The sequence below is a fragment of the Bolinopsis microptera genome, chromosome 11, assembly GCF_026151205.1.
Source record: "Bolinopsis microptera isolate Bmic1 chromosome 11, MBARI_Bmic_1.0, whole genome shotgun sequence".
NCBI lineage: Eukaryota > Metazoa > Ctenophora > Tentaculata > Lobata > Bolinopsidae > Bolinopsis > Bolinopsis microptera.
In genome coordinates, this window is record NC_087082.1 from 8,880,924 (window position 1) to 8,897,606 (window position 16,683).

General features: G+C 39.4%; 1 protein-coding gene across 1 annotated transcript; it reads right to left on the minus strand.

Annotated features, from left to right (window-relative positions):
- Window positions 1–269: 269 nt before the first annotated feature.
- LOC134823608 (stomatin-like) lies at window positions 270–15,007 on the minus strand. Its single transcript, XM_063835139.1, has 8 exons — window positions 14,978–15,007; window positions 13,692–13,732; window positions 5,130–5,181; window positions 4,021–4,176; window positions 3,687–3,831; window positions 3,106–3,220; window positions 2,091–2,169; window positions 270–455 (listed from the first exon to the last, which is right to left on the minus strand). The coding sequence occupies exons 1-8, from the start codon at window positions 15,005–15,007 to the stop codon at window positions 270–272; spliced, it is 804 nt and encodes a 267-aa protein (XP_063691209.1).
- Window positions 15,008–16,683: the final 1,676 nt, after the last annotated feature.

Below are 16,683 nucleotides of genomic sequence, written 5' to 3' on the forward strand. Positions count from 1 at the left end.
CAATAAAGGGATTAATATTCATTTTCCGGTATCCTTAAATTTTGACTTGTAAACGAGATTGATATCCAACCGTTTCGGGTCTGGCAGCCTAAACACAAGACTGGTCGGTTACTACACTCATGGTTTCCCGAAAAAAACGCTTTTTGACTGAATTTCATTAACAAAATTCACTTTTATCTTTAAATAATTAACACTTAATCAATACAAATAAGTAGATTCATTCAAGAGTGATACAATAAAAACTATCAGTGTTCATAGTGTTAGCTTTCTTACTTCATGAAACTTTTCATGATATCCACAGGAATAGGGAACAAGATGGTGCTGTTTTTCTCGGCTGCAACTGTGCAAAGAGTCTGTAGATATCTCAGCTGTAATGCTGCTGGTGACTCAGAAATAATATCAGCTGCGTCTTTCAATGCTCGGCTAGCTTGCAGTTCTCCCTTTGCAGCTACCACCTAGTGAATACATTTTAGAAATGTATTTAATTGTAAATATTACGAGAGATGATCTCTCTCGTTAGCGGTTTTATGATCTCTTGGAGGGATCATAAAACAGCTAACACAGTGAAAGTTCAGAAACACTGCTCATTTAATTAGGGATCAGTTTTCACAATTCCTCTGACAGCGACATAAGCCCGAATCCAGAAACACGGCAGTCTGATTTAGAGGAAATTTCGGATTTGATGGTAATGAGGAAATTTTTATAAGATCTGATATTTGTCAGGACATGCGGAACTTTCTGAATCTTTATAGAATTTCCCATGCAATGATTCAGCAGTAGCCTTCTATCAAATAATGTTACACTAATGACTTGTTCAACCAGAGAGTACTAGACTGACATGCACGAGCCTTTTAACAAGCAATATGGACTATAAAAACTGGTTTAAGATTATTATTTGTCAATTTCGTAGGTTTTATCACGTGTCCAGTCCATCAATCCCAGGTCAATATCATTAAAAAATGACGTATATCGGGGTAAATATGTCGTGGTTTTTATCACCCGATGGGGCATTTTTGAGCCCCACAATGATCCAAAGGGGCAGAGCCTGATGCAGGGGGGCAAAGTCCGCTAAAGGCGAGTCCTGGGAAAATTTAGTGAAAAATTCTTAACTATTTTGATATAATACTTCGAACTCAAGGATATTTATTATATGATATCGCCCATCAGATATGTCATGCGTAAAATTTGTTCATGTTTTGTGTAGAAAAGGCAGGTAAAAATATTCTTCAACTTTCTCAGATATTTGTATGCATCATGTATATATATATATATGCGAAATTTGTCATGATATTGACCTGGGCCATCAATTAAATCGAATTAAGTTTATTTCACGATGAAGCGCGAGAAATTATGTAATCCATTCTTCTTCTTACTTGGTACCGATGATTGGCTTTTTTTTATAATTATCATGATACGAACTCTAAATGTTTTCCATATTTTTTGATTGTTTCAAGTGAAAAATGTAACACTAACAGAATGTCAAGGATAACGGTCTACTTAAAGTAACCTTGTTACAATTATATAAGCCAGGGGTTCAATCCACGTGGCATTCAGACCTCTTTCGCGTACTTAAACGGAAAAACGTTGGTCAATTAATTGAATTCTTTCAAACGTGAACATTATCTAATGTATGCCTTAATATTATAATTCCAAAATTCTGTTCTTATCACCAACAAACTAGACTGTGAAGGAGATAAAGGCAGCATTGGTGAGTTTTGACAAAAGTGTTGAACAAAAATTTGGGGAGGGGGTGTGTCATCTCCATTCACTCTTTATTTAAAGGATTTGGGCTCTGGCTGCAAGGAGAAGATCACGAAAATTTGTCCACAATTTTTGCCATAATGAAGGAATTCCGAAATTTGATAGCTAAAATTTCGAAAAATGGCGTACCACCTCAATATTCGAAATTTCGAGAAATATGTCGACATTTTGATATCTGAACTGGTTGTAACAACATCGTTACCAATGTACAATGAAACCGAGCGTTAAATATAGCTGATTGCTCCTTCAAAATTAACCTACATTGTATCGTGAACACCCTGTATATATTATGATTATATAATTCACACAGTTTGAGATTAATCACTCACTTTAGCTCTAGCATCTCTGTCTGCCTCTGCTTCAGCAGCCATAGCTCTTTGCAGCGAAACTGGTAATTTCACATCTTTTCTGAATTAATCGTGTATTACTTAAAACAAAAGTAAAAGCCGACTAGTGATATACAATATACATGTTCATCTAGAATTTTGAACAAAACATTTGCATAAAATTATTAATTACTAGCCCATTGTTTTTCATTTTAAGCCAACATGTTTTACTTGTTCAACCCGGGATTCCACTAAGCTTAGATAGCATTCCTTGATTCCAAGTTAATGTCTATAATTTAATGATTGCTAAGTTTTCTTCAATTGAATACTATTTAACAGCCAAAGAAGTTGCCAAAATCAATCGGCCAATCGTTCTGCAGTTATTAACCAGAGTACATTATATATTGAAATTCTTTTTTAACCCGCGTGATGTTCTAGTTGACTAGTCAGAATGTGCATGTTTTAGCCTACCTTGGCTAGTGTTTACCAAGAAACAGACTATTTCTAATTGCTTCTCGAGTCGTTTTATTGTAAATTTATCAACTTTACTGGATGTTGACTTTTCCTATTCTGTGAGAGACTCGTAACGCCGTTGGGTCTCATTTTTAATTCCAGTTTTTTGTCATCGCAAGTGCTAGAGACGAAATAGCCGATTTTTTGTGAACATTCTAGTCTGAGTCAGAATGGACTGTAGCTGTTTTTGCTAGTGTTGTTTACCAAGTAGCAGACTATTTCTAATTGGGCTTCTTGTGTCATCTCATTGTGGATTCAACAGTTTACTAATACTTGGGTCTCACTATTGTGTCATGTTGTTTGCCCTTTGTGATACTTTTGAATTAGAAGCCCGATCGTTTTGTGTCTAACAGTTTGAGCAATCAGTAGTTATAAATCCTTATAAATCCTTATAAATTAAGGAATTAACCGTCAAAAATAACATGTTAAAAAACTGACAAGGAAATTAATGTTTCTTGTTTTAGTGGGTTTTTTACTGTAACTACGTGAAAATGTTTCGACTCACACTTCAACCCTTTCCACGACAACTCCCCACGGATCTGTGGCCTCATCAAGTGTGTTCTGAATACCATTGGCTATCATCTCCCTCTCGCTCAGTATTCCCGCTAGTGTTCTGATACCTTAAAGCAAATGTGTACTTAGAAAAGTTACATTATAAGAACTTTCAAGACAAACAAGATAGGCTACAAATTTAATAGCTAGTTCCCCTTGATATGTGAATCGTTAAATATGAGATCTGGAACTTTGCGATGTTGATGATTCTACAATATAATGGTGGATTCCGGTTGAGCAAACAATTAAATATTTAACTCCACAGTTGCTAGGCCGCAGCTATTGAAAAAGAATTACAAAGACTTCAAATTTCCGTGCAATCCTCCGGAGAGAGAAGTGCTCAATACAACAATCATAATGAACCCAACCTTCACTCTTCATTGGTTGACTTTTTGAATTTAGACACAGCATAATTTGCCGAATACCTCAACTGAAGCTGGAGAGACTAAAGACAAAAGTTAATTCAGCTTGGTCTCTCCCTTTCCTTAGTCGCAACAATGACTCTCACAGCAGCTCAATATTGCCTGCCTTTACCTAACATGTTACGAAGCGTGGTCTGGGCTAGCAGTTTGGTTGCTTTCTGTACGTCGTCAACGTTGCAAACACTCATGATCGCATCGTGGATTCTGTAGTAAACTACCGCATCCACCGTTACCGTTACACTGTCCTTTGTCAGAATCTGGGGTATGTACCCGTTATTTATTTAAAAGAAGGGCGGACTCAGTCTGGTCCCGTTAGACACTAAAACATAATCCGACATATTTGGCCGTGAAATAGGGCCTTACGGATCAAAGGTATGTACCGTTTAGTTAGACTTAGGGTTAATTGATACTGACTGATTAAAGAATAATCCAAAAGAAATGGTGACCTCTTGCGGAGCTACATCAAATGAAATAGTCCTCATATCCACGATTCTCATATCGTCTAAACAAGGCAGGTAGGTGAACAAGCCCGGGCCTGCCCCCTTCTTGTTCTTAATCTCCCCCAGACGGAATATAACTGCTTTCTCGTACTGCTGCACTACCTGTCACAGGGTAGAAATAAATAAATTAGGATATTTTGAATTATTATTATTGTCAAGTTGACAGAGTGAATTTCGGCTGCAAAGTCACAATGTCCACAATGTTTGAAGATTTCATGTAGGGATCAAGTCAAGAGCTTATAAACATGATTAAACTTATATGTTATTCGTAGTTACATATCAGGCCTGATGAAACTGCCTTAGGTGTGCGAAATCCGATGCCGAATAATTTGAAAGAAGCACAAGATGGTGAATTTTTAAAGTTTGTATTATATAATTTGCTAGATATCAGGTTAAAAGAATCCTGGGCTTGGTGCCACATTCCACAACACATAGGTACTTGAATCGATCTCCCGTCTCCGCGTCACGCATTCTATCATGTTTCAATAAGTTGGTGCAAATGGAAATTATAAAACGATCCAGGTTCAGATTATTTTTACTACTTAGTGCTAATAGATATAGAGTTTTGGTTGTATCTCATTAGCCCAAGCTGTCCCGTGGATTTAAAATGGGTAGTCGTAGAATTGGTTTGACCATCAGATTGCATGTATCAGTATGGGACTCAGATTGTGTTCAAGATTTGGGAGCAATCGACGAAAAACGCTGAAATATGGGCTATTCAACTGTTCATTTTCAAATTTCAAATGCGTGTTTATTCGACGAATTTTCTTGTAGTTTATTTTATATTTTTGAAACTACATTAAAAGGTTATGGGCTATCAAACTATCAAACTATCAAACTAAAACGTGTAGTGCGTATTAATTATTAGGAGTGTTCGAAAATATCAGCCCGATAATGATACCACTACCAGTCCGCCCTGCTTCTTTAAACTTCATAGTTGGATCGCAGTTGACCTATTTGAACAAGGTTCAATAATTTCGACTTTTATCCTTGCAGTTACCCTAACCCGAGGTTATAACTCATTTTCAAACTCACTACCCTAAACTCCAACTCACCTTGATGACAAAGAAGAGAGACAGAGGGAAGGTGAGAATAGTGATGAGCATACTGGTCAGTATTAACAGGTACCCAACAACCATGTTACTTCCACTGGATGGCTCAAAGTTGTCGTTCAGTTGGAATGCTTTCTCCGGATCTTTCTCCGGATCCGGAACTAAGTGAGCGTTTGTTAGTTTATTATACAAGATTTAATGATATCAGTGAAACCGCATAAGTCACGCGACCAAGGATTAGCGAAGAAACCATGTTTCATAGCGAGGAAATATTGTTTTGTGACGTACTTAGATGCATCACATCAGCTTGGAAGCTGGAGAATCTTACGGTCTCAGGATTCGAGTCGCTACTCATCTCTCATCACATACTCTGCTATATTTAGAGCTCACACCATATTAGGTAAGGAGGATCTTAAAATTAGGTCGTATTGTGCGCAGTCTTGACTTGTACTGTAACAGTGTAACAAGAGAGCATGTCTGTAACACATTGCCATATCACATGAAGCATTAACTCAGCTATTAACAACTATCACGATCATCACGAACACTGAATCTGTTGACTCCGCGTGACCGTTAGTTTAGTGATCATAACCTTAGCTCCTAACAAATCATGTATGTTATCAAATATCCATAATATAATAATAATACGCTTGGCTTCTTGACTAGAGGGAGTGCCGAGTAGAGTGCCGAGGTAGTGCCGAGTAGTTACACATGGTAATCTGAGTACAGTCGACATGATCATCCTAGACGTTGCATATTGTGGTGTATAACATCTTATACCAATATTATGCCACTGTCGCCCACTGTTGTAGTGATGTGTCTGTAGATACCCAATTTATCGTGCCTATATTTAGTTTTACCCGTGTGATGGTCTCAGATAAAATTAGTTTCTGCCATTGATATCTCGTTTTACAATACTCGGTTACTCCGTCAAATTACGCCTGTAATCTGTATATACGGAAAAAAGTTGCTTGCCAAAACAAACCTTGTTTCTCTTCATCTGGCTTGTTTTTTCGTTCAAGCTGAGGGGTAAGTCTTGATTCTTTAATTTTAGCAGCAAGTATTTCCTCTGTGTCGCCTGACATGCCCTTATCACGTGACATGCCCTTATCACGTGATCTACACCTCTGCTGACTTGCCTGGATAGCAGGGTAATTGGTTAACCTAACTGTTGTGCTATTTCAGAGGACTTTAGACTCTGCTCAGTTTTGTCCATTGGACGCGTCAAGCTTCATTAAAATAAGCCTCCAGTAAAATGGGATGCTGTCAAAATCATCTTCATCCAACCGCGTCAGTTTTCATTCAAGAAGTAACAAGTACACGCCACTGCACTACCTTAAAGCTCGGTGACAAGCTGCGACAAGCACAGGTTCGAAGTCAGAAATAAAACGGGAGGATTACTTCAACACTTATACATATTTTACAGCTCCTCAGACCAATGACGCGTCTGGAAAACGAAACAATGGAGCAGGGAAACCAGGCCACGTCAATATTTGCAATATCAGAGCAGTATTGCATCCTGGTTCTGTTGTGTGCGGTTTTCTGACTTTGTTTCATCACACCGGGACTTTGTTTCATCACACCGGGACTTTGTTTCATCACTTTTTTCATCGCACCGAGACAACATACATGTGTGATCATTAAACGCACTACCGAGTACCAACCTAATATATCCTCGTGATATTTGGTAATCGTGATATTTGGTAATAACGGTCTATCACTTTGAACCCAAGAAAGCGGCGACTGTGTTTGATAACCTAATGAATGTATTCGACATAACTTTCTATATAACTTTCTGCAAGATTCGTGAGAATATTTCTTTTCTAGGTGTCCGTGGCAGCCCCAGTGCTCGGCCCCCGGTACCCGTGCCGAGAGAGACCGGGCATCGAGAAAACGTGCCGACACGTGCATTTCGGCACCTACCTGCGGTATCCAACAAGCCACAGCGAGGGGAAGAATAGCTTCAAATCGTTATCTACAATACGCAATGACTAGCTCACTTATCATAAATTATGACTCATCACTCATAAACTATGTGATTGAATGGAACAGAGTAGGGATTGGGACAGTGAGGTGCTTGTCTGTTTTGTCTGGATCTGCTAATGACGTAAGATCCGGTTATTTCCTACCATGACGTCACGCACCCTCCCCTCCTCTCCAATACAACCCAGCTCCCTCTCCCTCCCTCCCTCTGGCAAGGAAACACTGCTCACTGATCTGAGTGTTACACATTGGGCAGATTTCAGAGACTTTCCACCTAGCTCATCATTTTAATAGGTTAATTGACAGATAAGAAGGGAGTATTGTAGGGGTGGGTAGGTGTGAAATTGCCGGGATATCCGTGTGTAGAAAAGTGTCTGCTGTGTAATGTACACCGGGGCGATTGACCTAATCCTTCATTCTGTACCTATAAAATATAAATCCCTAACTCTCTTATACTTCCACCTCACTTCACGTATCATTGTTTATTTAATAAACCTCAGACCCGGCTGCCCAGACCTTGATCTTATTTTGTCAAGTATCCTGCTTTGAGCCTCTCCGTGCTTACCTGCCGTTTTGTGTTGCTCTCCCCGTCTATAATGATCAGTTTCGCTCTTTGTAACTGTCGGTGTCACGATTGTAGCCCTATAATGTGATCCGTTTGATTTTCAATCGGCTTTTTTGCTCAATCGGCTCCACATTGAATCGGTCTATTGTTCAAATTTTGAAGCCCGTGCAATGTGTTTTTTGAGGATTCCTGTTTCCAGCTGTATTTTACGACATGAACCCCAGATATTCATCCGGATTCTTTCAAACATAATAATTTTTTTTACATTTCGGTAGGGATTCTTGTTTCTGAAGTTATTGATACGAGGTCGTTGTAAGGACTGGTGGTAGCTAGCAGTGCAATGTTGCAACAATATTAGATCACGATAACGTCGGGCGACTTCCAATCTTTCACAAGATCCCAGAACAGCCTCGTCATAAGGTCATCTTACCTCCCCTAACACAAATAAAACTATATTTCATGCAATCAACTGAATTTTCATTACGGTCCCCCGCCTACCAGGGCCACAGTTTCAGTGTCAACTCTCTTCGACCAATGAGGTGGAGTCCGCCGACATCTCGACCAATCACAGCTCTCGTTTCCCGACATCTCGACCAATCACAGGCCTCGTTTCCCGACACCGTCCTCCCGGGAATCCATCCAATGAGCGACGCGTGTTACGGGTAAAATTTAAAAAGTCTAATCGGCAAACAAATAAGTGTGGGGTGATATTATGTTCTTTTAATTTGCGGGTTGAGTAGTTGGGTGGGTTGGAGCTACGGAGCGTATAGTGTGCCGTTAGTATATACCAACCTATTGTTCCTGTCAATATATATCAAAACTATTGTTCCACCTCCGTGATGTGGTGACTCACACCGCCGTGCCTGGCTGAGGGATCACTCTTCAGTGGTACTGTCGTCAAGATTGTTCTATTTTGCTCTTTCTTTTCACAATACAGTGTAAAAGTACGTGTGTACTGTGCCCTATTGTCGGATTTTTGCGTCCAGTTGTATGAGAAGATACTGCAGCTCGGTTTAGTTGGAGTCGTGAAATATTATCAGTGCGTGTCATGCTCTTATAGTTTATAGTGCTGTTAACGAACTAATGTCGTCGTCATTTAGTCAAGCTTTTCTGTTGCTCGAATAATGTCACTGAGTGGTCATGTGCCTCTAGTTTAAATATAGCCTTAATTAATAATTTAGCTCATGTAACATATCCTGATTTTAAATTAGTAGTCGCTTATGCTTATTTGCATAATTTATAGTAGTTACAATTTTCAACTCATATGATTTTAATTTAGTAGTTACAATTATTAATTCCTATTCAGGGTAATTTAGTGGTTACTCAATCTTGGCTTAGTAGTTACTAATCGTAATTTAAATTTTAAACCTGCCAATATTTTGACATGTCCATGAATTACAGACGTGTACTCAGGAACATCCCGCGCCGTCCAATCACAGCACTGCTCCCACCCCACGTGTTCCGTTGCCATGACAACCAAAATTAAGGTCACCCAATCACCAGACAGTCCTCCGGTCACGTGTTGTTGTTTAGCCGTACAATTATACAAAACAAGATCTTTGCTAATTGAAATATAAAGAGTGATTTTGTAATAATCATAGCTTGCTTTGTCTATCTCGGTGCATGTAACGTACAACATCTCCGCTTGTTTAACGCGTGGTTATATGGTCGTGTATATCTCAGGACGGACCTGATCTCTTCTTGTACACGTATTAGTATCCCTCCGCCTCCTGTATTAGTCTTTTGATAATTAGAGGTGTTTTAATGATACGTTCCTGAAGTATCTACTGTAGTGTTAGCTGGACGACAACAAGTGTCCCTGTACTACATGTATAATTAGTGAGTGGTCCTCGATGGAGTTCGTCTTAGATTTGCATGTTGAAGTTAACCGCAGGGCGCTGCTGGGCAGTGTGGCCAGTGTTTGTGGATCCCAGGATCTGGTTTGGATCCTGGCTCCAGCTGGGCGGAGTTGGTTGTAAACAGAGCACACTCTTTGAGTCTTCTTTTCAGGGTTTTTTAATTGCTTGGAGGAATGTTGGCTAATTGGCCACTGTTATTAGTATATTATGTTTTTATTGTTTATTGTTTAACTGTGTAATTATAGACCAGTCATATCTTGTATTCTTTGTTGGGGTCGTTTAAAAAGATAACAGTCCAACCCTTCATTAGACCTGATCAGCGACTTCGTTTTTAACTGAACAAACAATTTCTCTTTTTTCTAATCACCCTGTCACCTGCATGTATGAAACTTTAACCATTCCAATTTACACCAATCAAACTTGAACCTCACTTTTGCCCATTAGTCTTGTGTTTAATTTCAACTGAATTGTTAAATGTGACTGACAACAGTCAAACACGTGCCACTTTGTTTTAACTTTTGTTTCATGACCGTTTGTTTTATTTGCAACTCTTACATATTGAAAGTTTATTGCGATACCACGTGATCAATCTAAAAACAGCTTCTAAAACCTCACGTCACCCCTCCTGATACTTATAACCCCACTATGACATCACACCATCTCTGAAGACTTACCGCTTCATCCCCCCTTCTTCAAATAGACAGATATCACAGACAAGTGAGGTTGTCTGCTTGTCGCTAAGAATGTGTTCCACACACCACCGCGATCGTATTTAATTCAGTTCAATTACTGGAGCCCGCCCTCTCCTCCATCTCCTCTATCTCCTCCTGATGCAGTGTCTCCGCTGTACCAAATCTGCTGTTAAACGTATTTTTGTTTTTAAGCTGTTTTAAGTATTTTATTCTCCTCGCAAACTATGGTGGTCTCTCGACAGGCGTGGAGTTTTCACGATTGCAAAACGTGATTGTAACTCTTCTTTCAGGCTTAACTTCTCGTGGAGTATGACTGATTTTAAAGAAGCTTGCAAGGCTAGGTATTGTTTACCAGTCATAATCAGCTTATTTAAACGTTTAACTTATAGCTCACCAGACGTCGTTTGTTCTTTTGTGATCTAGTAATAGGTACCATGTAGCAGGTAGCTGTGTACTGTGATATGGGATATGCATAATGCATATACTCAGTTATAACCGAGGTATGTGTACTCTAAACCTGTTTTATTCCCTTAACCACATTTCTGCGGGTCAGATGTTGAACTACTCAGTACTCAAATTAGTATCACAATGGCTAATAAGTAGTGTCGTGCATCCCCAAATCGCTTCTAGATGTTAGTGTTGCATAACTTTTATGTACTTCCCCTCACTGTACCCCTCACTGTACCTTTCACTGTACCCCTCACTGTACCTTTCACTGTACCCCTCTCTGTACCCCTCACTGTACCCCTGACTATACCCCTCACCGGACCCCTCACTGTACCCCTCACTGTACCCCTCACTGTACCCCTCACTGTACCCACTTTATAATTCCCTGTACCCTCCATGATTACAATGATTATAATTATGACAATGATTATAATGAATATTATTATGACAATGATTAGAATTATTACAATGATTAACAACGATCACAATGATTATAATGAATATAATTATGACAATGATTACAATTATGACAATTATTACAATGATTACAATGATTACAATGATTACAATGATTACAATGATTACAATGATTACAATGATTATAATGATTAAAATTACACCAACTCCACCCAAGATTACACACACCGCTCCAAGTACCCTCCAGTACTTCCCTGTCAGTACCTGATTACCTGATTCAGTGTCCAGAAATACTCATCACCTCTAATATCTGCTAATGACTGTAGATACTCCTCTGTACACGTTCCTGATCATCATGTCCTATAGTTACAGTCCGTAACGCGTATCAGGACACGAGAGAGAGAGAGAGAGAGAAAGAGAGACGTGGTCTCTTGACACATCATATCATCATACCTATATATCTTCATACTTCTAAAGAGGAAGAGGGAGAGAGAGTGCTGAACTTTACATGTGTTATCGCCCTTATTTGGGATCGTTATATACGTTATATAGTCGGTATAAGTTCGGGAGTACAGTTTTACAACTTCCGTCTCCCGGTGAGCCTGGTGTCTACAGTCCCGACATAAGCAATCGGTATTCTGTGCTCTCCGGGAGATCAACCATTCTACCACCACGTGTTAGAGGGTTTCGGACCTCTTGTATCTTACCACATTGGAACACTGATGTAACTCTTTTGTAACGCTAATGTAACTCTTTTGTAACGTTTTTGTAACGCTTGATCTAGCTGCTGTACTCACCAATACCAGAGTCAGTGATCATCGGAATGGATCTTTTCTTAGCACTTCGTTCGAAATCTTTCAACTGTTCGAACATATCAACATTATCCGGCTCTTGCAATATATATCGATACTAATTCCTCTGGTTGGTGTTGATCAACGCTAATCATTTCTCATCGCTCTGCCTGGATCTCCTTATATTGCTTTTTGTTATGTAAATGTTGGTAAGTTGTCGTTATACTTGTTTAGCTGATACCGTAGGCACTGTAGTAGGCACTGGAGTAGCCATTGTAGATGCCGCTTCTTACGATTTCTCCTTTAATCCATTATTTATACCTACCGTCTCGCGCCTTATCTTGTAAAGGATAAATGCTCGACCCGCAGGCTGGAGTACGGGAGAAGTGCTCCTGAAGTTGAATCTGCAATTATTTGACTAAGCATTAACCAGTTCATTTATTTAATAGATGCCCCCATTGTAGTACTAGTCTATAATTAGTTATAGTTATTGCGATATCAGCTCCAGTCACTCTCGTGTTAATTTAGGCAGGGCGTGCGCTGCGCCCTGGCCTCAGTGCAATATAGGTCCTAGTGGTTATTGTACGAAACTTGTAACGCCGTTACCTGAGAATCTGGGAGGCTCATCCTAAATCATTGCAACCTAGCTGTGGTTGGAACCCAAAAATAGTTTCTAGCCGTAACCGCAGGTTCCCAATCCTATGATGACGAGCTGTAACAGTAAGTTGAGTTAGGGGCAGACCGACACCCTTCAAACCTTATTGCGGAGTGCCACCCTCCACACACACACTCTTCTCACACACGCCACTATTAACAGCTATACTCCCACACGTGACACTATTAACACGTGACACACAGCTGAGAATCTTACAGAATTAACGTTAATACCCAGTAATTGGGTGCAGAAGCTAAAAGCTGTCGTGTTTATACGTTTGTGGGGAGTGAGTAGGGAGAGAGGGAATGTAGAGGGGAGAAGCTGTAGCAATGGGGTGTTGCCTTGACATAGACTGTCTAGTTCGCAATGTTCAAGTCTAGTTTTGTATACTGTTGCGTGTGTGTGTGTGTGTGTGTCAGTAAGTGTGTGTGGGTTGTTGTGTGGACTTGCTGGTTGTATTAGTGTTCTAATATCTGGTGTCAATTGCTGTGTTCTTTCTTTACAGTACGGTTGTGGTATTGTAGTTCTAATTTGCTGTTCCTTGTAATTTGTGTTTCGTAATTTACCAGCAGTTGTAATTTGCTGTACCTCGTAATATGTATTTCGTAATTTGCCTGCAGTTGTAGTTGTAATTTGCTGGACTACCACCGTGTGGTTTATTGTATTACAATCTCCTATTGTTTAAAGTTAATCGCATTAGGTTCATTGCATGACTGATACCAGGGTACTTCTCGTAGGTGTAGTTGTAAATTGTAGTTGACATAGTTGATATTAACAATATCATTTTAGTATTTACTGTAGTTGTGATACTCGCTTGCTGTCACCTCTCCAAATGAGTTTTGAAGAAGATCATCACGCTTTATTGAATAAGTTTAGCCGATAATTAATTTATCCTCGACAGCTCCACTTGAAACGTGTTGTGCATGTGAAATTCTAGTGTTAAAACGTGTTAATCTGGTTGTAGACCGGAACACTGTGTTTTTAATTGAAAAGTAATGAGAGAGTTGGTGTGCAGGCGCGGGGGCTCATCAAGCATAGTAGAGAGACTGCTTCAGACTTACTGGCGACCTCAACATATACAATTATTGTACTTACTACTTACACTTTTACACAGGTACATTGATAATTACATTCACAGACTTGTACTTTCACATACCTTACTATTGTACTTACTATTTTACTTACACTTACATTACACTTACATTACACTTACATTACACTTACATTACACTTACATTACACTTACATTACACTTACATTACACTTACGTTACACTTATGTTACATTTATTTTACACTTACATTACAATTACATTACACTTACACTTACACTTACACTTTGACTTACACTTTGACTTACACTTACACTTACACTTACACTTACACTTACACTTACACTTACACTTACACTTACACTTACACTTACACTTACACTTACACTTACATTTACATTTACACTTACACTTACACTTACACTTACACTTACACTTACACTTACACTTACACTTTCTGAAAAATAAGACGCAACCTTAAAATGTCAAATTGCCAAGATTAAAGCTGGCGAATATCCGGTTAGACATGTTCCGTCGCATAAAATAATATAATTCGTATTGATATGAAAAGCTCTAATAATAAGCTTTTTGGTCATTCTCTGAAAGTATTTCGTCTCCGTTCAAGCATTATACGGCCTTACCACTTCTCTTTTGTTAACGATCCTAAACACTTCCGATATTTATGAGAATTAACGACAAATCTTTTAGGACACCACGTTCTGATTTCTCATCATCTATGAGGAAATTTACTGGATATGAGCTATCAATATTACAAGTTAATCCTTTTAGAAGCTGTCTGACATTGAATTATATCGTGGAATTTAATGTCGCAAAACTCTTGAGTTCCATTCTATTTACCCTTGAAAAGAACATGCCGTCAAGACTATAGTGGGAAACAGAGATGAAATTATCGAATAAGGAAACTTTTTTAGACCAAAACATGGGAGATTGTCAGAACTAGTGGTATGATGTCTAGACCCATATAACTATAAATAGAGACCACCAGACCAAAATCGCCGCCCATTTAGCTGCCTTCTAAATCAACTTGATACGACCTAACTACAACATGAACTCGATATCCCCCTCTCTCTCTCTCTCTCTCTCTCTCTCTCTCTCTCTCTCTCTCTCTCTCTCTCTCTCTCTCTCTCTCTCTCTCTCTCTCTCGCAGATGACCGCAAAATCGAGTGATCTCCAAAGCTGTGATAGCTTTGGTGTCCGTATTAAATCCGTCTACATCATTTGCTTCAGTCTGTGCATTATTTCCACTTACAGCACACCTTGTACAATGGTATCCGAACCAACCCAACCTATTGCACAGCTTTTCAAAGAGCGGTAAAAGGAAACGCCCCCTATTGAGCACCACCTTTTAATTTTGTGAGCGCGCCATGAACCTGACAGGTGTAATGTTCTCCCACGATCATGATGGATCCCTTCTTCTGATCCCATCAAAGCGTCCTTAATAAGTCTCTAACTTATGGCCTAGACAGATGTTTCCTGAAACCACGTTTAGTCCAGCGACCCGTGACGCACTTCTATTATTACTCCAGTGTGATTCCCTTGCTTTTTAGACGTCTTTAATAGATTACCCTTAATCAAATTAGACTTTTGTGTAATTGAAACCTTTATCAATTAAATTCCCACTATTTACGGCAGCCCTACAACGTGCCATTGGTAATAAAGTGACACGTGATACAGATTCTGACACCTGATTGGTCCCCGCTGAGCACATATCTTACACTTACGAATTCGAGATAATATTTTCAAACTCCGTCAGTTAGAATGGGGAAGGTCCGTTCAACCTTCCACGGGCAAGCGCGCTCAGTTCTGTTCACGGCTACAATACGGTAACCTCTTCATTTAATAGTCTAAGCAGAAGCCCAGTGGATGCCGAGTATAATTTTCACCCCCGCCGAATGCCTTGGTCAGGTCGGTTTCGGTAGTGTTAACGTTGAGTTGGTCACGTGTCAAATCTCAGTCTGGGGGGAGTATAATGTTGCGTATCATCGATTATATGTACTTACAATTCATTTGTATACCGTGTAACTGTTGCTGGCTGTTGAAACCTGTGTACCACCCGTGTCCGAGAGACCCTCCTGTTTCTCGCCTATGTTCCTGGTCCTGTATTTTTATCTCTGTTCCAGTATATATATTAAACAATTAATGCCTTTCGTTCTTGATGAAAACTTAACAGATTTTTGCGTTAAAACTTCTTTACGGTTGAATATACTCAGCAGATTTTTGCGTTAAAACTTTTATACGGTTGAATATTTCTACCCGAACCCATTCAAGATGATCGTTAAATTATTAACAGTGTTGAAATACTAAAACTGTTAATCAGTTGAGCAACACTAGCCTGCTACTTAGAACCCTGTTACTTCTTTACATGTCACTGCCCACCAGTAGTGGGATACCTTACAGACGTGACTTGGATCCCTCGCCTTTCTCTCTCTCTCTCTACTTGTAGTTCTGCCCACGTTTGGCACTAGTCTCGTGCTTAGTTTCCAAACGCTGGATTGATTCTTTCATGCGACACACTCGCGACTGTCGCGAGAGTTGCGACGCTATGTCACAATCGTCCGACGTTTACAGTTTTTTTTTCAGCATATAATCGTTTTCAACATGTGTGAATGTTCCAGCTGTCTGGTGACGGGTTACTTTCCTCCATTATTTTGATTTTATTTCCTGTGATGTCACAAGAAATAACAAATAGAATGACCTAAAAGTTTTACCTGGTTCGGACTTGGCTTCCCCGTTCAAACTGCTAGTGTCTCAGAAAAACAGAGCTGTACTTCATGTTCAGTAGGATATTGTACTTGACAATCCGAAAGCTGATCTCTGATCTAGACCTCCCTCAAATCTACCACCTTTTCCAACTTTCTGGTAGTTTTAATTATAAGTATCGGTTTTTAAACCTTGCACAAAAAAGTGATTTCCTTTGATCCTCCCAGCCCACGCTTCTCCCTAGACGTTGAAAACTGTATATTGATAATTACTTGCTTACTTTCACTTTTAATAATTTAAATTTAGGAATGCGGTTTTCTTTGTTAAGTGTTTTAATACGTTGTTTAGCTGCTCGCATGCATAGTTTTATCCGATT